The sequence below is a fragment of the Fringilla coelebs genome (assembly GCF_963513975.1).
Source record: "Fringilla coelebs genome assembly, chromosome: 17".
In the NCBI taxonomy this organism is placed as follows: domain Eukaryota; kingdom Metazoa; phylum Chordata; class Aves; order Passeriformes; family Fringillidae; genus Fringilla; species Fringilla coelebs.
The window spans coordinates 3,828,631-3,849,517 of NC_140043.1; the positions used below are offsets into that span (position 1 = coordinate 3,828,631).

The 20,887-nt window shown below is 43.1% G+C and overlaps 1 protein-coding gene across 2 annotated transcripts; it reads right to left on the reverse strand.

Moving 5' to 3' along the window:
* Positions 1–3,407: 3,407 nt before the first annotated feature.
* Positions 3,408–20,762, reverse strand: KLHL22 (kelch like family member 22). 2 transcript variants are annotated; one of them, XM_084217152.1, is made up of 8 exons: positions 20,701–20,762; positions 12,353–12,605; positions 12,052–12,135; positions 9,908–10,073; positions 8,067–8,785; positions 6,813–7,005; positions 5,945–6,178; positions 3,408–4,561 (listed from the first exon to the last, which is right to left on the reverse strand). In XM_084217152.1, exons 2-8 carry the CDS (start codon positions 12,577–12,579, stop codon positions 4,172–4,174), a joined length of 2,013 nt encoding a protein of 670 aa, XP_084073278.1. In that variant the 5' UTR covers positions 12,580–12,605; positions 20,701–20,762; the 3' UTR covers positions 3,408–4,171. The 2 variants fall into 2 exon arrangements, with proteins under 2 accessions (XP_084073278.1, XP_084073279.1); XM_084217153.1 differs by lacking the exon at positions 12,052–12,135.
* Between the last annotated feature and the right edge of the window lie 125 nt (positions 20,763–20,887).

Genomic DNA, 20,887 nt, shown 5'->3' on the forward strand with positions numbered 1-20,887 from the left:
TCAGAAATAAGTAGCATTAATTATAAACCAGTTTTTGTGCAGTGCTGCATGGGGTTGGACTGCTGCTGGAGAGCCAACACTTCTACCTTCCCATCCAGAGAGGATTCTAGGGCATGGAGAGGTTTTGGAAGGAACTTTCAAATTAGATGTTCTGAACTTGTATGTATGCAGGTTGTGTGCATCCTTCAAGTAATTCCCTCCTCAGTTCTAGCAGCTGGGGTTAAACTAAACCAGATATTCTAAGTAAAAGATCCCACATTCTACTTCCACATGAGAAAAAGGTGACTTGTTCATCATTAATGTTTTCTGATAAGACTGGGCTGCAATTTCCTAGACTACAGCCAACCATCTCAGGTGTATTAGATCCCTACAAATGCATTTGGTTTAGGAAGAATGGATGCATGCCTGGTAGCACTTCACCTTTTTAGTACATATAAATACCTTTATGCTCTTTGACTTTACCTGTTGGCAGCTGAGCAGGGCCAGTTTTAATGCAGTGGAGGAGATGGGGAGCTCAAAAGTGCATCAGATGCCCATGAAATAAACCTCAGTTGGCAGAATATTCCCTTGAGAAGGCCCTGTACCATGAAATAAACCTCAGTTGGCAGAATATTCCCTTGAGAATGCCCTGTACCTCTTTCCCTGTGCCCAGCTGTTCCTTCTTCCCTTCACCAGAAGCTTTTGATCCCATCAGTTGGGCTGAGTGCCAAATAAATTGTGCATGTGGCTCATCCCTAAGTAAGGAGAAGTAAATTTCTGTCAAGGGTACAGAATAAGAATCTTTATTTTGTTTCAAATCAAGTACTGGGTATGCTTCCAATGCAAAATTAATGACCCTAATTTAAACTAGGAGGAAAATGGGAAAGGATATGTTGGATTTGGAAGTAGACAGCTGGAGAAGAAATACAGTAGTGAAAGCAGTTGTGAAACAAAACTGAAGCAATCACAATCACTTCTGCAAATGTGGAAGCCTGAAATACTTCAGGATACAAGTCCACTAATTACAAATCTGGCAAATATGCCTGTACAGCTTTACCTCTGTGCTGGCAGGAAATAGGAAAATAGATCATCAAGGAAGCTAATTACTATTCTTCTGGACTTCCTAATGTATCAGCAGTTTAAGTGTTGGTATTTTGATCACTCAGTTCTGCAAGAGCTGTTTGATTGTTCTCTCACAGACCAAAAATAACTTAAAGCTTTCTTAGTTCATTGTCCATCTGTCCACAATGTCTTGTTTTATACTGGCTCAGAGAGCTTACTGTAAAAAAAAAAAAAAAGCCTTTTACTGTCAGATACAAGATTGACATATTTAGGACACCAGAGAATTTATAAATTTAAAAAAAATACAGAATCAGCTGAAAATCCCTATGAGTACATGTATTTCTTGAGGTAACAGAAAGTTTAAGTGGGCTTATGAAAGTTCAGTTCCTGAAAGGAAAACCAATCAATAATAATTACAGCTCTTGTATCAACCTGTAATTTTCCCTGCAGAAACCTGAAAAATCCTGCTATCAAACCTGAAATCTTTCCTATTTTGTTTACATAGATAATGGTAGTAAACAAGAAGTGCTTTATGTCTGCTGAGTAAGAGAAAATTGACATTTTTAAAGCAAAGCAATTTTATTATTATTTAGCCTGTGTGCAAGTTTGAAAAAAAGACATGCTGGCCTAAAATGAGTTACTGCTAAAAAAATGATTAGGATGGTTTGAGCTAAACTCTGTGGTTTAAGTCATTTCCTTGCAACTGCCTTCTGAGCCTTATATTCATTAGCTTTGCAGAGCATCCAACTGCACCATTTAGTGAATAATGCAATCACAAAATATAGCATATGCTGATAAATGGAATAAAGGGTGGGCTCTCTAGAAATCAGTATTCACACACAGATGGAATCACAGAGTAGAAGGTGGAATCCCCCTCTCCCCCCAAAGTTTTCTCTAGATGTTTCTTTGGCTCATTAATTACTCATGAATGTCTTCTATTCTCCTATGTAATCTAAGAATTAGCCTCTCAGGTTGGTTATTTGTAACAGTGAGTAATACCCTCTAGTGGTACACATAGGAAAAGGAGCTAGACAAAGAATGATTAATTATTTTTTCATTATTAAAGAGGCTAAGTAAGGTTTCATCTAAATAGCAAAAATAACCCTGCATCTTTGTATAGCACAGGGCATCACTGGTCTGTCTAGAGGTGCTGGTTAAAATGGAAAATGCACTGCATTGAGTTAGATGTCAGTCAGAAACAACCACTTTAATCTCTTTTTTGCAGAGGAAATAAATTGCCACCTGCAGTCTGGAAGGAGTGATTCTAGTGATACCCAGCTCAGAGAGGTATGTCCTTACATCTGCAGGCTACATTTAATTCCTACACATTACAAGTAACTCTGTAGGCAAAAAAGGAATATTTATCAGTCTCTAATATTGCAGTGTAATAAAGTCTGTATTTGCAGACCCTGTGTGCAATCCAGAGTTCACTATCAAAAGGGTATTTTCTGAAAAAGCTCATAATCAGGGTTTTCTGCAGTTACCAGGTCTTTTGTTGTATTTGCCAATTGGCAGAGGTTCAGAGATGGAGCTGAAAATTGACAGTGCTGAAGAAATGACAGTGCAAGGAGTGCTGAAGACAACTGACAGTGCTGAAATCCAACAAATGCCCCTCTTACCAAGAAAAAGCTATTGAACTTATTTCAACAAATGTGCAAATACTCTTGAATCTTTTTCCAGCAGCCCAGTCTACTAAAGCAGAGTGATTGAAATCTTTGCTTCCATAACCAATACCCCCAAGCAGGTGGAATATGCAGGAACTGCCTGCATTTCTCTGAAGCAGCACATCCACATGCAGTATTTGTCACAGTGTGATGACACTTGCCCAGTCCCAGGTCATTCTGATTGCCACTGGTTTTGCCTTTCTGCAAACCCATTATTGCTGTAAGATTTAAAAGCTTTTGGGAGTTTTTCAGGATTTTCTGGTGCACTGATTACTCCACCCCTCCAAGAGGAAGGATCTCATAGTGTTCAGTATCACACTGGTTCAGACTTTACATCAGCTTCTAACCTAATGTTAAGCAAGATGGGAGTCAGGAACCAATTATTTTAAGGCCTCATGAAGGAAGGATTTACTGTGCCTTATCTTTCTCAGCTGTAGTTCCTGGCATTAGTTCAGCTACTGCAGGGTCTTGGACCAGTGTAATCTTCCACACTTCTTGTTATCTCATTATTTTTTTCTTTTGCTGTGGCAAACCAATGTCTGCTCTCTTTATTCTCTTGTAAAGCATATAATAAAAGAATGAAAAAATTGCCCATCTCCCAGGCTGGAGTAACTTTGCCAATCCTGCTGTAGGATATAATGAAGCTTTCAGCCACCACATCACTGTTAATAAAACTGAGACAGCAGTTAAAAAAGTTCTGACAAGAATTTATTAATTTATGGTTGAGAACAATAAAATGTGTCTGACACTGAAATGATGAGATTGCCATATTTTGTACAGAGAGATTTTTCTAGAAATCTTCTTTCCACTGTGTTGACAGAACTTGCAGTATAGAAGTTCAGCAGTGGGTGTCAGTTCACAGACTCTCAGCCAGTTACAAGGATGGCTGCATGCCCAGATGAGATGAAGGTTCAGACTTGCTACTCTTCCTGTTTCTGTATGTTCACTCTTGCTGAAAAACTAATCAAGCTGTCTGACACCTGGCACAGGAGGGCAGCACTAGGTGTTACCTTCCTGTATTAAGCTGGCTAGGAAGTTTTATTACCCAAAAGAAACGGGGAAAAAAAAAAATCTCAATAAGCTATTTTGAGCTAAAAGCTGGAAGGAAAGAAGCTAGTCAAGCTGAGCCTTCTGTGCTTTTTTTCTGTCCATGCTGAAGAAAAGCCTCCTTCAAAGTACAAGAACCTCTATAGAACTGGGGGAAATGGCAGTTGTGTGGTTACTTTAAAAACGCTGCTTTCTGGCAGGTGGGCAGTACTGGCTGTAAGTGCATTTTGTGCAGGACACTTGCAGATGGGTGGGTATTGACTGTGAATGGCATTTTGTGCAGAACACTTATTTTTAAAACCTTTAAATACTTTTATGATATAAGAAAGACATATAAAATCTCTCAAGTACTTTCCCCAAGCCTTCATTTCTTCATCCACTGGCAAAAAAAAAAAAAAAAAGAAAAAAATTAAAGCTTTCTAATCATCACTTGAGTTGTCAAATTCCTCCCAGTCTGATACACTCATAACTTCTGGTGGAAAGTCAAGGTGAAAGTCAACGTGATGTTTCATTCGGTCTGCATGCCATTCTGAGAGCCACTTCTCTGTTTCCATTAAAATAGCCCTGGGCAGTGTGAGGACACAGGCAGCCATGCCAGAAATGTCATCCTCCAGCTGGGGTCCTTCCTCCCAACAGTCTCTCTCTGCATCATAAATGTGCACATAGTCCATGCGGATTCCCCTGTTGTGGGATCTGCCTCCCAAGACATAAATCCTGTTGTCTAAGACTGCAATGCCTGGCTCTCCATGTCCTGCAGGAAGTGGGCATACATTTGTCCACTGATCAGTGCTTGGCTTATAGCAGGCAACCTGTAAAATAAAAAAGAAAGAAGGCAAAACTGGATTTGTATCCTTGGCCATAAGCTTGGCCAGTTTATCCTCAGCCATAAACTTGTAGCCTGGCCATAAGGTAAACTATTTAGGAAGGAATATCATCAGTCCTTTGACAGTGTGTTGATGATGGAGACAGCATGTGACAATTTAATACAAGTACAGTGCCCAGCAGAAGATTGTGCATAGTTGCCACATAGCTTTGAAATCACAAGTTCTGACCCTGCTGCTGGAGTAACAGCTGTATATCATTCCTAAAATGTTTACAAAAATGAAAGAGATGGGGACACGTGCTAATATAAGCCCAGACATAATTCACCTGTTTGCATTAGAGAAAAAATGCTGGAACATACAAATATGACAAATCTGCTAAGCTGCCTCTGTGCCGTATGTTGGAGAGCTTCAGATTTCATTTGGTACCTACTTGGCTAACTGCTTTCATTTGTAGGCACCTTCTTAGCATTCAGACACACTCTTCAGCTAGATTTAATTCTGCCATCTCCACTGGCTCTATAAAACCAGTTACTTTTTGTGTCTTCTTTTCAAGTCTCTAGGAGTTCTAGAAGCTGGAGTAAGGTTGAAGAGAATTCTCTCCAGATGTCCCTTACCATCAGATACTGTACATTTTAATTGCATTGTGCAACTGCCATCCAGTACCCCCAAGTAGGGGGAATATGCAGGAACTTCCTGAATTTCTCTGCATTTCTTCTTCTATTCAAGTCTCTAGCAGTTCTAGAAGCTGGAATAAGGTTCTCTCCAGATGTCTCTTACCATACTGTACATTTTAATTGCATTGTGCAACTGCCATCCAATAGCCCCAAAAAGGGGGAATATGCAGGAACTTCCTGCATTTCTTCTTCTTTTCAAGTCTCTAGCAGTTCTAGAAGCTGGAGTAAGGTTGAAGAGAATTCTCTCCAGATGTCCCTTACCATCAGATACTGTACATTTTAATTGCATTGTACAACTGCCATCCAACATACCCCCAAATAGGGGAAATATGCAGGAACTTACTTACATCCTTAACAGCTCTGCCCTGCAATTACACATTGGTAATTCAAAAGTTCTCCACTTATAAAAAATGCATGTAAAGACAGTAAAGTAAATTTAACTGATGTGCTGCTTACTGGGCATATGCATGCCAATGGATGTTTTAAAATTGGTAAGAATTCCAAGTGCTGGAGCTTTAATGCCAGACAGTAAGTAAATCACTGCCAGTTCTGCAGGTGAACGGGGGAGAGCTCGTCCAGCAGCCATTGCTGAGCAGACAGTTTTATTTGCATACTTAATAGAAGAAAGACATTACATCAAAGTGCCAGCATCCACAAGAAGCCAAGCCAAGAGCCAGGTGTGAGCTGGTCTCACCTGGTGAACGTCCCTCCTGTAGCCGGAGTCGTTGTTGCTGCCCCCGATGACGTAGAGCTTGCCCAGCAGCGCGGCCATGCCGTGCCACGCCCGCCGGACGGGGCCGTCTGCCAGCACATCCCAACGGTTGGTCCTGGGGTCGTAGCACTGCAGCTCCTTCAGGTATTCCTCTCCTCTCCTGCCACACGTGATGTACATCTTGCCATCCAGCGCCGCTCCCGCGTGGGCGTACACCTGCACGGCACAGCGGGGCAAAGCGAGAGCGTCAGGGCTGCCTTTGTGCGTTTCTCCCGGTTTTGAAGCGGGGAATAGACATTGGTCATGAGTTATGCAGAGATCAAAAGCAGAAAGGATTTTCTTATGGACAGTTCTTTCTAAGATATTATAATTGTGAATTTCTGAGTGAAACACACTAGAATTTCTAAAAGTTCCAGAACTGCAGCATTCTCTGTCTTTATTGTTCCTTCATACTATAACTTTACTCCCTAATCTATTTGGAAGCCTTCTTATTGGTAATTTTTCTTATACAAGCAGTGTTACCAGGAATGCAAGTTATTCTACTTAGTACCACTCATTTTCAGCAGTGACACACATTTATTATTTGTTTTATTAAGAGTTTTAAGGATTAACACAACAAAGGTGCAGGCAAAATCAACAAGAAACAGGAAAAATAAGCATTTAACTGGAAAATGTAATTTACATATGCTATTATTTCATTTTCTTGTCATTCATTTACTCCATATACAGAGTTTACTGCTTTTCATCTGAATATCAGCAAATTAAAAGTCACACCTGAGAAAAACATCTAGCAAGCTTAAATGAGGAATTGGGGGACTGTAGTAGTGTGTGTGGCTAATGCACTCCTTACCTCCTTCTTCAGAGGTGTCACATATTCCCAAGTGTTGGTTTTAGGGTCATACCTCTCCACTTCCCTCAGGTCTTCATGGTAATCTCGGCCTGCGACGGCATAAATATAGTTGTCCACGACACAAACACTGAGGTCAGCGTGCTCCTGCTGCAGGGACTGGATCTGGAACCATCTGTTGTGTCGTGGGTCATACCTTGTAAAAGAATGGGATCAAAGAAACTTATTCCTGCAGCTGCAGAATCACTGCAGGAATACCAGCCAGCTCCGTGGATGTGGGTTACTGCACTGGCTTCAGCTGAAATTGAATGCCTTGTCAGCATTTTATTATTAGCAAAGTTGTTTTATTCTATTTATAGAAGATGTACTTTGGCTGACATAATCATGCTATCAAAGCCTAGGTTTTCCATTATCTTGTACGCTGCTGTCAGGTTACATATCACAATCTCTGTTTGCACAAAGCCATTCTACAAGGTAACACAGTCTAAAAATAGCACAAAGACTCAATCTGGATCTTCAAGAATGGCACAAATATGTGGGGAGGTTCTTTGATTCTTTTCCCCAAATATCTGCTGCTCAAAGTGAATCTGATGATTCACTTTCATGTCAAACTACCTCTCTCATCTGGAAATTTTAGTTGCAGAGAAAACTGGATGAGCATTGAAACTATGCATGCCATAAAATAAGAGCAACTCAACTAAGACCTGTAAAACTGAGCACAATATAAAGACAAAAGGGTATATATCTGTTTTTGCAATGTAATGGGCATGAAGGTCTAATCCTGATCCTTCCTCCTGCTCTTCCCTGTCTGGAATGCTGCTATTGTGCACACAGATTTTTGAAAATCTGTTGGTAACAGCATTTTATTTAAAATCCTTTTGTATTGGGACAAAAACTACCCAGAGAAGACTTCCAGAAAATGCTAGTAAGAGAATATCGAGACAGCCTAGAGTTCAGGCTCATTACTGCTTCCCACACCTTTAATACTTCCCTCCTCCAACAAGGCAGAAAGAAGCACAAATAACTCTCTTGAATGAGTAGCTGTTTCTACACTGTCAGGCTCAGCTTTGTCTCACAAGCACTGCTGGGAGCTTCCTGTTACTATGAAGCTCATTTCTTGTGTTTTCTTTCAGTGAGGCTCCTGCTCAGTTCCTGATCTTTTGGCTGGCAAGTGTACTGACTGTCTGCTGGCTTACTGACTCAGAAATGGGCAACAGGGTGGCAATAAAATTAATAGCAGGATTATCCTTATCTTACCTCCAACACCTTGACTCTGCTCGAAAACCACTTACATTGTTGTCTCCACCAATTAAATATACAAAATTATTGAGAACAGCGATCCCTTGGTTGGACATTCTGGGGGCTAGTGCAGCTGTAAAGTGCCTCCACTCCCCCAACAAGGGGTTCAGATACTTGGCTTGATCACTGAGGACAGTGGATGGAATAGAATGCATCCCTCCAAATCCCACTACACACTGGAACTCTGATCTCAGCTGTGTCTGGGAGCTCTGAAGCATTGGCTGAAGACATTCATTCTTGTGGTACATTAATGCATCTGCAACTGTATCTTTTAAAGGACAGGGACTTAATTTGTCATGAAGTCTTTGCAGGATCTGGGGTTCCATCAGAGGAAAACGAACTGTCTCAAGTAGCTTTAGGGGCTCCATCAGGGAGACCTGATCTGTCTCCAGTTCCTCTGGAGAATAATGATAAAAAAGTGCTCCATCATAAACTTCAAACTCGTAGTTAACCTCCAAACGGTTGCTGCTGAGAAGGGAGTAGACCTTCTGCAGGGGCAGCTGTCGGTACACTTGTGTCTTTGAGAAAGCTGTGAAGTTCTTCAGAATGTAGGAGTCCAGCTGCTCACTCAAATGCTTTAAGTCATAGTGGTCAGCTAGTCTGTACACATCAAGGATGTTCTCTTCATCTACCCAGGACATGAGGAAATCACAACAGAACTTAATGACTTCTGGAATCTGCAAGAGAGAGAGGTTTTTCATTTCAGACACCACCTGCCCCACACTTGAGACAGGGGACTGAAGCCTGGGAGGACTGTAAGGAAATTGTCCATGAAATGGCTGCTCTCCTCACAGACTGACCACCATGGTCACTTGTGCCCTATTCACCTTTCCCCAGAGAAAGAGAACTCAGCATGGGTATGTGGATGGATAACACAGCTCTTCTAGCCATGCTCTACTGCAAGACTTAACTTTGGCTTCAGGTGCAGCAGCAGTGTGCCTTCCAAGACATGGGGGACACTGGGCACTGCCTGCTCTGCAGCCTGCCTGGGAGCAGCCAGGAAAACAGACACAGGACATGGTGATTAGTCACTCTGTGCTTGTTTTTCCAGAGCACTAGAGACACACTATATCAAAGATTGTATCTGTAACAAATATTTCACTCGAGAGCATAGGAAGCCACTAGAAAGGAAAATGAATATTTAGTATTGTCTTCTGAACACAACTTGAAGTTGTATCTGGCAGGAGAAACAAAGAACTAACTGCTGTCCAGGAGCCCCTCTGCTAACAAAGTGTGTAAAAACCAACCAAAGCAAGCACTCACAAAGTTAAAGATTTAGTACCAAAGCCTTGTGTAGCAGTTAGCTGCAGGGGAAATTAGAGAAAAAAAAACTTGTCTTAAAAGCACATGACCCCTGCACTTAGTGCAAACCATAGTGGCAGGATTTCCTGTAGTGATGGGGTCAGGAGAGGTCATGTGCCTGTGGACTCACCTTGAGCAGCACAGTTTCTGAGCAGCAAACCTTATTCCTTACCACAGGCCAGGGATATTCTGCTTCAGGGAAGCTTTCACAAACACATCAGTGAAAGTGAATGCTACATGAAATACTCCTCTAGATGAAATGGGTAATGTTTTAACTAATGAAACCATTGGCACAAATGAGATGTGCAAGTACCCTTTCATTGTTCCTAGCCTTCCACAGTTAGTTCCAGTGGATCCAGCATCCCAAAAATCCTTCTTATGCCCATGCTCCTCCTGACCTCGTAGCCCTCCCTCTAATCAGATATCCACATTTTCTGTGTCCTTCATTGTTGCTTTTGTTTCTTGTTTCTTTTTTGTCACATCTCCCAGTACCTCACCTGAAGCTGACAGGCTGCAGCCAAGGTTTCCTGTACAGTGTTCACACTGAGTTCCAGCTCAGAAGTGTAAATGAAGTTCAAGATTTTACACATTGCATTGTAGGAGATGCCATGAATATGAACTTCTTCTTGTTCCATCTCTCTCAATCCTCCTGCAAACATTCCTCTGCAAAACAGACAATGGCACATGCTATGGCAGATTTGCATTGAACCTATTTCTAGTTTGCTCATCTTATGTTGTCCTGGGAATATAAAACATATTTGGAAATATAAAAACCTAGCTGGACGCTTTAATGTGATCACCTCTCCTCTAAGTTGAGTACAGGCCTTTAGGTCCTAAGAAAGTAACACTTCATTTTGCAGGAAAATAGGTACAGTTCACAGGTGAAGGACTTAAATACACCCCCAGTATCTATGGGTAGTCAATGGTCAAAGGCAGATACTCTGGGTGTGGGGGAAGAGGAAACACAGAGGAACTCGGGACAGTGGGAATTTTTTTCAAAGGTGTAGCAGTTCTTCCTTCAGTTAGAAGTTTGTCTGGATTGACTTGGGTGTTTGCTCTATGAAAACAAAGGAACTGCTCATCAAATTGCCTGGGGACTGCCTGCTTTAATGGCCAGTGAGTCACCCTATAGGCACACAACAGTGACCCAGCTCCAGTGAGCTTCTGTGCATTATGAAACGATCACCACCACAGGCAAAGTCTTACAGTGCTAAGGATATGTTAAAAGCCACTTAGAGTGCACTTAAGCAGAAGACACCAGTTCAGATAGTCTCTCCTCTTTATAAACCTCCAAGTACCCCAGTGAATTTAGTGGAGGTAAGCTCAGTGTGCAGGAACAAGAGCTTTATTTCTGCAGAGAAATAACAGAGAGATGAATAAAGCCATAGTGATACTTTGAAACAGCCTGCCACTCTTGTGCTGAGAATGACACAGGAACAGGCAGGAGGCAGTATTGCAGAAAGACCAAAAGAAAGCTAATTAATTACTTTATTATACTATATTACATTATGTTACATCTAAACTGAACCTGCCAAGCACTCAACTGCACCCCACTGCACAGAATCAGTCCTGGCACACACACACACCTGGCCCTGGAAGTCCAAGGAAACAAAACACCATCACTTTGGGTAAACAGTCTCCATATTGCATTCTACTTTGGCACAAACACAGGCACAGCAAATGAGATAAGAATCATTCTCTGAGGTTCAGAGAATGTGAATCCCAGAAATATTCTTGGGAAGATTGCCTTGCTTTTCTCTGTGAGGAGAAATGTGGCAACAACAGCCTCAGGTCCATCTTACAGGTCTGATTTTCCATTCAGAAGGAGTCTGCCCAGCCAGAAGCTTTGGATGTCACAGCTGTGACTAACAGCCAGACACATGCCTGTTACTGTGATATTTTATGAAAAATCCCTTCACCAGGATTTTTTCTCCTGAGAAGCTGAGAAGCTTCAACTTTTCCACGTTTTGCTACTTTGGAATGTGATTTGGAGAATTGTTTACCCAGCATGTGAATTGTTTTTACTTAATAAACAATCCCAGTCCAGCTGTGTCAGATTCTCTAGTCAGTCACGAGTTTTTATTATTCATTCTTTTCTAGCCTTCTGATATCTCCTTTCTTTAGTATAGTTTTAATAGATAATATAATATAATATAATATAATATAATATAATATAATATAATATAATATAATAATAAATCAGCCTTCAAGAACTTGGAGTGAATTCTCATCTCTCACTTCATCCTAAGACCCACAACACCACCACAACATGTGCCTGTTGGAGCCACGTGTCACTCTAGGACACAAAACAAAACGATGCAGACTGTTGCAGATATATTTTATGAAAAATCCATTTGCTAGGATTTTTCTCCTGAGAAGCTGAGAGGCCTCAGAAACAAAATGTAAACAATAATTATCTGCTGCTGTGGAAGGCAACAAGTGCATCTTTATTGGTCTCATGTAGTTGTTTCTAATTAGTGGCCAGTCACAGTCAGCTGGCTCGGACTCTCTGAGAGTCATGAGCTTTTATCATTCCTTTCTATTCCTTGCTAACCTTCTGATTAAATGCTTTCTTCTATTCTTTTAATAACTTTTAATATATCATTTTCTTTTAAAATAATATATATTATAATAAATCAACCTTCTGAAACATAGAGTCAAGATTCTCATCCCTTCCCTCGTCCTGGGACTCCTGCAAACACCACCACGGCAGACACTGGACTTTCTAAGGTAAAAAAGAGGGGTTTAATTTACAGATTTCCAAAAGTGAGAGCAGATTGGAGGATAGTGCCACCTCTCCAATGACACTGGACAAACCAACAGTCCATCAAATGTCACTTTTCCCATAAAAGAATGCAAACCGACAAGTTATTTACACAAAGTGTGTGAGAAAGTTCATTACAAGAACGCAAACATCAGAAAAACTTCAAAGAGCAGCGTACCTGAAATAGTCACAGGAGGCAGCCAGGAGGATGCGGTGAGCCTCGATGGGTTTGTCCTCCACCACCAGCACCACATCGAAGAGGATGCTGCTGTCCCTGAGAGACAGCAGCCCGCTGAGCAGCGCCTGCGAGTGCTCCGCGCTGCGGTACGTGCTGCTGCTGCGCTGCTGCGCCGGCGGCTCCAGCGCAGCTCCGGGGGCCTGAGTCAGCTCCTGCTCCTCCGCCATCCCAGGCACAAATGCTCAGCCAGCAGCTGCAGCAGAATGAAATCTGTGAGACAACAGAATCGACAGAGGTTTGTGCTTTTTGCTTTACAAACGGCGCTCTGAGCCTTGCCCGGCATAGAAAATAAAGCGACTCTTCAGGCAATGGAGAGACGGTTCTGTCCTGGACAAATTATTCCAAATTATACTGGAAACCAAAGCAAAGTTTTTCCAGAAACAGGTATCGTGACTCCTGGGTTTTCACACCAATATCAGAGTATGTGTCACATGGGTATTTGTTTTTCTCAGCAAGAATTTCACTTCCCAATCCATTACCAAACCCTCTTGTTTCTTTTGTATTTCTGCATCATCTGCAACAAAAAATGGACCAAAATGTTGCCAAATTCCAAATTGCCTGGTATTCTCAGGTAACTTTTCTGCACCTTCCTTCTTTATCTTACTATTTTACCACAGAATCTCCTCTCTTCTCTCTCCCTGTGTTTGCTTTCTGCATTTTCTGTAGCTAAGCACATTTCCAACTGCAATTGTGCAAAATACTGTACGAAACTGTAGGTTTCAAAGTGAGTTCCTTTATTTTGGCAATTTCAAGCTAGCATGCACAGCTACTTTCCACTTCCCTGTGCCTCCCTGCAGAGAGGAGGTATTTCCTCCAGAATGGGCACTGTCCAAGGCTATCCTGTACCTTTTTCTAGGGCTGCCACTGACACACTGGGAAGGTCCCCTATGGCACATTGGGAAACACCTGTAAAAAAGCTATCTGCAAGTGATTGTGTTTCATGTCTATGGTTAAGCAATCAAAATCTCATGAGTCCTCTTCTACCATCCTGTAATTTACCCTGCCCATTGTCTTTGAAGAATGTCAGAAGCTGTAGCAGTCAGAGCTTAGAGACTCTATCCAGTTGTCAGCATGCAATAAAAAACCATCCCCCATTAGCAAAAGGAAGTAAGTGAGCTGATATGGCTGCTAACACATTCAGAAGATCCTCTCTTCAGCAGCCTGGCAAATAGCTTAGTGCCACAGGGGATACTCACAAGGGGTTAGCAGCAGTCAGGGAAGCAGAAGAGAACAAACCCAGCAAATCCAAACAAAGGGTGAAGAAATGCAACCATTGTTTCATTGTGCCAGCCACAGACAGTGAGGGCAGCACTGGAGGTCTCAAAACACTGCAGGTATTCTGGGTATGGCAGCGAGGAAGGAGCTGCCCAGATGACACCAAGAAATAGGAGAATGTTTATTGTTCTGCCTGAGGAAGTTCCCCTACACTGCCCAAAGCAAAAGGAAGGTGGTGAATGGGATGGAAAACACCCTGAGAAAGTGTATGAATGTTTATCTGCTCTTTGCCAGCAAAGCCAAGACAGCAGCTCAGAAGAGGAGCTCTGACAAAACAGCCTTCTGGGGAGCACTCAGGTCGATTAGAGAGGGAAAACTATCCATCATCAGCTGCAGAGATGAGTAATGGCTTATTTTTCATGACAGGTTGATGCTTTGCCTAGAAATCAAATGAAAGCAGACAAAACATTAGTGTATCATTGCATTTGCTCCTGGGGAATACTAAGAGTGATGGATTGAGGCAAGGGAAATAATGTAGTAAGAAAGGCAAGTGAAACAGTGAGTGTTACATGGTGTTGATCAGAAATTTCCCATTTCACTAAAAGGAAATAAATGCAGCAAAATCAAAGTAGGGTGACATATGGTCCAAAAGAGGAACTGATTAAGATTAACTCTGTTAATGTGGTTTAATGTGGTTAAAGCTCCAAAACAGGTTACATCTTTTCCTCTTAGAGAGCTGTATCAAAAGAAGTCCCTATGGAAGTAAAATCACTGCATCAAAAAGCAGCTGTAAAAAACCCAAATTAACTATTTTCTGAATCCAAGGACATTTCAGGACTAGGGGAAACATCATGACCTTTGACACAATCTTATAGTATATAATATACTGCAGTCATTGGTGGGAGAGAGGCCAAGGCAAGATAAATGAGAGATAAAACTACACAGGCCACTGAAGCCCTGTAATAAGTGTTAGCAAATAAATGTATTGTAGGAGAAGCAGCTTACAGAGAGAGATAGTGCAGGGTAGAGTGGGAAACCCATATAATAATGCAAGCCTTTATTTATTTAATTTTGTTTAATATGACTGTAGATAGTTACTGTTCAGAAAATATTCTCAATATGAATAATCTGAAAAAATAACAGAAAGAGGATGAAATTTTCAGCAAGTAAAGCTCCAGAAGAGATCTGATCTTACAAATGTGGTAACTGGAACCAGGAAGATTAAATGGTATTATGAAAGAGAGAAAATAGAAATACATTAAAAGGATAAATTATTTAGTGATTCTGTAGCCAGTATGAGCATTAGTATCTGAACAGCTCTCAGTGACAAGGGGGGGCTGCCTTGGAGATCTGCAGGGAGTTTATCTCACACTTAGTTTGAGATGCCACAATAATGCCACAACCATTATCAAGAGCTGAACAAACCAGCTCTGCTGTGACCACCCTGTGTGGCCAAGAAGAGATGCTGGGAGTGCAGCTGAACCATCTTCCACAGCTGATTTTTGGCTGGTTAACAGCTGAACCTACAGATTTTTTGCTATGCTTTGCTTTCTGAATTCTGGCAGTCCTGACCTCCTGTTTCCAACCCCTGTCTCTGGGCTGTACCTCAGCTGTCACTGGTGAGCTGGACTGTCCCTCAGGGTGGTCACTCAGGCTTGTACATCAGCCCAAGGAACTGCTCCCAGCCTAAAAAAATTAAAGGTGAACATTTGTAGTATTAATCTATAAAGTCTGACTGACAGATGTGGTTAAGTCTTCCTTGAGCCAAAAGCCTCTGAACTCTTGCCTGGGTAGTTTCAGGAGCTGTCAGAAAAGAGGTGTAAGCCCAGGGAGGGCAGAGGACCAGGGGCTGGCTGTGGGGGATGTGGCCAGCAGGATTCCCCCAGCTGAGGGTGCTCAGCTCTGCAACAGCTGCACCAGGAGCAGCTGGGGTGGGCAGGAAGGTACAGGAGCAGCTGCTGAGGCAGGGCTAGTGGGGTTGTGTTGTGGCCTTCTTTGAAGGAGAAGTGGGATGGATTTGGCATTTGAGGCTTCTGCATTAAATGCAGTGTGTTCACTGATTGATAGTTTTGTGTATTTCTTTGGGTACTGCTCTAAATGCTGATTACAAAATTGCTGAGGAGGGATGTTGCTGTAAGCACAGCACCCTGCTCCTCAAACTGACCAGCATGCTTTGTGTCTTTGTTGCTGTCTAAAAATCTATTTTGCCTAATCTTTATTTTAAAAAACCCAAAACCAACCCAAAGCTGCCTAAATGTAATGTAAGCAGGACAGTTCTGGATAGAGAAACAGAACAGGTTTGTTCCTCTATCCTGAGCTTCTCTAGTGTCAGCTTCTTGCTTGTAGGATGTACCTGAGGCTTCTCTGCTCTTATTTCTGTGATTGTGAAAACAGCTCTGTGACTGAGACAAGCTCTTAGAAATTTGAGTATTATGGTTTTTTTCCCTTTTCTTGAGACAGTTTCTCAGTGGTCAGCTGTTAGCATTGGGCTTCAGTGGCTGAGTGCTGCAGAACTAACCCTGCAGGTGGGAAATGTAAGGAATTCTTTGAGTTCACTGGCTTCTTTAACAGTAGCAAAGACAAGAAGTATTATCTCATGTGCTGTGGGATGTTGTCTACAGAAACAGGGAAGTCCTTGTTCTGACCACTTGGAAATTACAGAGAAAATCAGGTTAGGCATTTTCTTTGCTGGCTGCACAATGTATTTGAGCCTGCAGTTTTGTTAGTTTGTATTTGTATTTTCGAGGATGTGGGTTGATGTGGTGATTAATTTTATGGTATTACAACTGAGATCCCAGTACATAAAGAAGAAAACATATGGGATCAGTAAATGTATGTGCATGTCTGCAGGCAAGTGTAGAAAGATGTTGGCTGTTTGGTCACTTTGAATCAAAGAGTCAAAAAAATTACAACAGGCAAAAAAATCCCCCACAAATGGAAAAACCCTCAGGGGTACCTAGAAACACAAGACTGCTCTTTTTCACTAGACTGAAATCTCCATTCTGTGTCTGGATTCCATCTGGGAACCAAGAGAAGGCAGCCATGCCTTGCAATGGAGGGAGCATGAAAGAACTTGAGTACTCCCTTCTCTTTCCTGTATTCTACACAAAGTTCACTGTATCACCAGTGGTCTCTGGTAATAAGCTATGGACACAGGGAAAGCTAAATGTCTCAGTGACCTGCAGATAACTCTCTGGTTGTCTTGTATTCAAATTCTACAACATGCTTCTGCAGATTACTGGCACAAAGAAAAGCAGAGGTCTTAGGTTTCTGATTATTGAACTGAAATAATTCATTAACTACCCATAAAAAGAGTCATGGTAATTTTAAAAAATAAAATCCCCTCTCTGATCAACAACAGAATACTTGCTTTCATAATAAAGGTATGTGGGTTATGACTGAGGAAGCTGGCACTGGGACAGGAGGAATTTAGGGAATGCACTGTCATTTGATCAATGGCAAAATGGTGAGAAACTGGTTTGCTGGTTTGTTCTTGTGCTCACTGACAATCCTTATCCTTTTAAGAACACCAGCTCTAGGAATGGAGTAACTCAACTACAAGCAGAGGGGAAGGGAAAAGTTAAAGGCATGGCAAGATAGATAAGGCAAAGAAGAATGCAATGATATTTTTCAGCACAGATCCATTGTCACACATGGTGTTCCTGTGCTGCCATTACAGCAATCTCAGCCTCTCTCTTCTGGGGAGGGATGCTGTGCTCCAGCATGGTATAGATCATTTACAGTGCTGAAATCTGCTGCTGGTGTGGTGTGCTATGATACACACCTAGCCAAATATTCACCCCTTGTGTGAGCAGCATCCAGCTGACAGAGATGCCCCTAATGTCAGGTGCATGTGTGGGTTTGGGGGTGTCTTTTTGTAAAGTTATGCTGACAGCCTTGATTCTCTACTGTAGAGAAATGGCTGGATGCAGGAAGGATTAACCAAGTTAGTTTCTATGGAAACCCAGACATTTTTGTATTCAAGAGCTCGTGGCTGTCAGTTACATCACTACAAAGAGGTGTTTTACGCACACAGTGATATTTTCTTGTGCATCAGCTGTGCCCAAAATAAACTCAGCCTTGCTGGTGTCGGGTATCCAAATCTGTTTAGCTTACTGCCATATGGACAGGTGGCTCCAGCTTGGTGGGGGTCCCTTGCTTTCTTAGAAGTGTGGAATCATTTAGACTGCAAAGAAACTTGGGAGGTCTCTAGTCCAATCTGCTCAAAGCAGGAAAACCTTCAAAACTGGGTCAGGATGTGGAGAGCCTTGTCTGGTCAAGTGCAAAATCTCCATCCTTGTCAGCAGTCAGAAAACTGATTGTTTAACCAGCAGATTTATTTTCTTCTTTAGCTGTGTGAATTTTTCCCTGCAATTTGTGACACTTGCCTCTCATCCCTGGCAGGCTGTACCACAAAGGAGAGTTTGGCTCTTCATTGTCCTGTGCCCATTAGGTAGCTTAAAAAATGTCAACTGGCTCTGCCCTTATTCTTTTTGCCCTGCACTGAACACTGAAAATCCAGCGTTCTTGCCTTGCAGGTGCTTGTATCTTCTTGTAAGTGCTCCTGCCCTGTATGGCTCCTCCACTGAATTCTCAGTTTTTTCTTTCAGTAGAAAGCTCAAAACTGGGCACAGTATTCCATTTTTTTTGGGTTTATGAGTGCTTAACAGAGTGGGAAATAATAATTCACATGACCTACTGGCTGTACTCTTGCTAACACAGCCCAGTATGAAGCTGGACCTCACTGGAGAATTCACATTCAACTAGCTGCTCACCAGGACCTCCAGGGTCTCTCCTTCCAAAGCTGCCTTGCAGCCAGGCTTGTCTCCTGCCTGCTGTGATATTTGGAGTTACTCTCACCCAGCATGACTTTGCTTTTGCTGTTAAGAGTGATGTGGTTCCTCTTGGTCCCTTCTTGCAGGCCATATTCATCAGAGCTTTTCCCTGCCACAGAACAGCCAGCGTGGCGTGCTGGTGGGGATCCAAACACATCAGGCCCTTAAAAGTCTTAATGCATTGGAGGAATTTGAAAATCTGTGCCCTAAGGCTGCCCACACCTTCATCTCTTCCCTAGGGAGTAACAAGGATCAGGATTTAAAGCAGGCTTCAGCTGCAAGGCTGACAAGAGAAGCTGCAGGAGCAAAGTGCTGAGCCCTGGGGGCTGCAGATCTGCAGGCAGGAGCTTTGACAGGGCACAGAACACACAAGCACACACCAGCTAACCCAGGGAGTGTGCAGGAAGGGAGGCAGCTGGGTGCCTGCCAAAATAGTTGGGAAAACAAATGTGATGCCACAAACAATGTAAGATGGAAAGCAAAACTATTGTTCATTCTGACTGGAGTGCAAATAGCAGAATAATTCACCAGCTGTGTGATAATTTGTTATGGGCACTTGCTACATAGAAGCCAACTGAGTTCATGTTATTGTAGATAAGACTTAAGCCAGTTTCAGGGTTTTTCAAGGAAAAGGGAAGGCAGAAGCTTTTTTCAGTAATTCTTCTTTCAGAATCCCTCTATGCATTCACAACTGTGCAAAAATAAATATTCTAAAATATACTCCTTTTCAGGAACCTTCTACAAATACAAGGGACAACCCAAACAACTCCTTTTGACTGAGAAAAGAAAAAAGAAAGAAAGCAGGATATTTGGTATTGTATTATATCAGCATTATTTTTGAGCACTCACATGATGACATGCTTTTGCCTGGTCTGTACACACAGTCCCCCCTTACATCTCTAATAGAAATAAGCAGAACTCACTCTGAATTAACTTTCTGAGCCATTTTCAGTTTCTAGCATTAGTAGTATACTGGAAGAGTGGGAGGAAACCAAAAGGTGTGGCTTGGGAAACAGCTTTTGCAAATGATGCTGTCTCACAAATGCTGGCATTCATTCCTTTCAGCAAATACATGGGGGGGTTTTGCTTTTTTCCCCCCCAAACCCATTACAAGTTATTTCTAAGACATATCCAGAATAAAGCACCTAATTTAAAATGTATATGACAACACCACCATGGAGTATATCTATATTTAAATAAATGGATATTTAAAAATTTTTTTTCCTCCCGTGAATAATTTTTTAAATTTAAATATTTTTTCCTCCCTGAAGATACAGATAAGGTGAACCACTCAAATTAGAAAACCCATGTTCTTTAAGTTGTACTAACAACCTAAAGAACACGAGCTTTCTAATTTGAATGTTTTATCTGATCTGTATCTTCAGTGTTGCAACTTACCCACATTCATAGAACTGTAATGTTTTCTGTTGTGTAATTTATATATTAGGCAAGCTGCTCAAAGAATTTTGAGAAACTCAGGTAGCTGCCAAGACGTGAACCTGATTTACTGAATTACTTAAATCACATCATGACTTTTTAAGTATTCTAAAAAACAAGGAGGAAAAAAGTTAGAAAGTAATTATTTCCATGCCAAACACAACACATAAATGACCTGGAAGAGAGCAAGGGCCTCTTCCAGCGCTTTCCAGCTCCAGTCTCTCATGAACATGAATTTTTTCATATTATTCACCACATTAATTTTGTCCTGGCAGGCGTCTGTGGGGCTCTGACCCACGGCTCGGCCCTTTCTCAGCAGTGACAGAGCACGAGTGGCTTTCTCTGCGGGGGAAGGTGACCTGGAGCGCACACCGCTCCCTGAGGCAGCCTGCCTGCAGCCAGCCCTGAGCAGGAGGAGGAGGAGGAGGTCAAAGCCGGGGCAGGCTCAGTCACGGCTTTCCCTTCTCCCGCCGGGCTGACATTGCCCTTGCAGGCGCTGACACGGCCGTGCAGCCCCTCGGTGCGGCCAGCGCTGCCCGGCTACCGGGGCTGCCCGGCCCGGCCGGGAGGCGCCGCCGGCAGCCGCTGTCCCGGCTGCGGGCACCGCGCCGGCCGCGGAGCTCCCTCCCGTGCCCGGGTGCCCGCGGGCAGCCCTGCGGCGGGGCCGCGGCCTCGCCCGGGGTCGGGCCGGGACACGCTCCCACGCGCGGCCCCCCCGGGAACGGCAGCGCCGGTGCCGGCAGGGGAGCGCCGGGCGGCCCGGCCGGGCCCGCACTCCCTCGCCCCCGCCGCAGCACCTACCGAGAGCGGCGGCGGCGCCTCCGCCTTCATGTGCGACCCGGAACCCACCGGGCGAGGGAGGGGCGGCGGCGGCCGGAACCGGGGCGGGCGGCGTGGGCGGCTCCGGCACCGCCCGGGCAGGTGCCGCGGCTGTGCCCGGTGAGCGCCGGGCCGGTCACGGCCGCGGGGAACCCGGGGCTGCCGCGGC

Bases quoted from the DNA above. Each gene is read 5' to 3' on its own strand.
- KLHL22 (XM_084217152.1), bottom strand. From the start codon at position 12,579: ATGGCGGAGGAGCAGGAGCTGACTCAGGCCCCCGGAGCTGCGCTGGAG. The intron at 7,006-8,066 runs GTAAGATAAGGA...TTCTTTTACAAG, and splicing joins GCAGAGTCAAGGTGTTGGAG to GTATGACCCACGACACAACA. The intron at 6,179-6,812 runs GTAAGGAGTGCA...TGTGCCGTGCAG, and splicing joins TGACACCTCTGAAGAAGGAG to GTGTACGCCCACGCGGGAGC.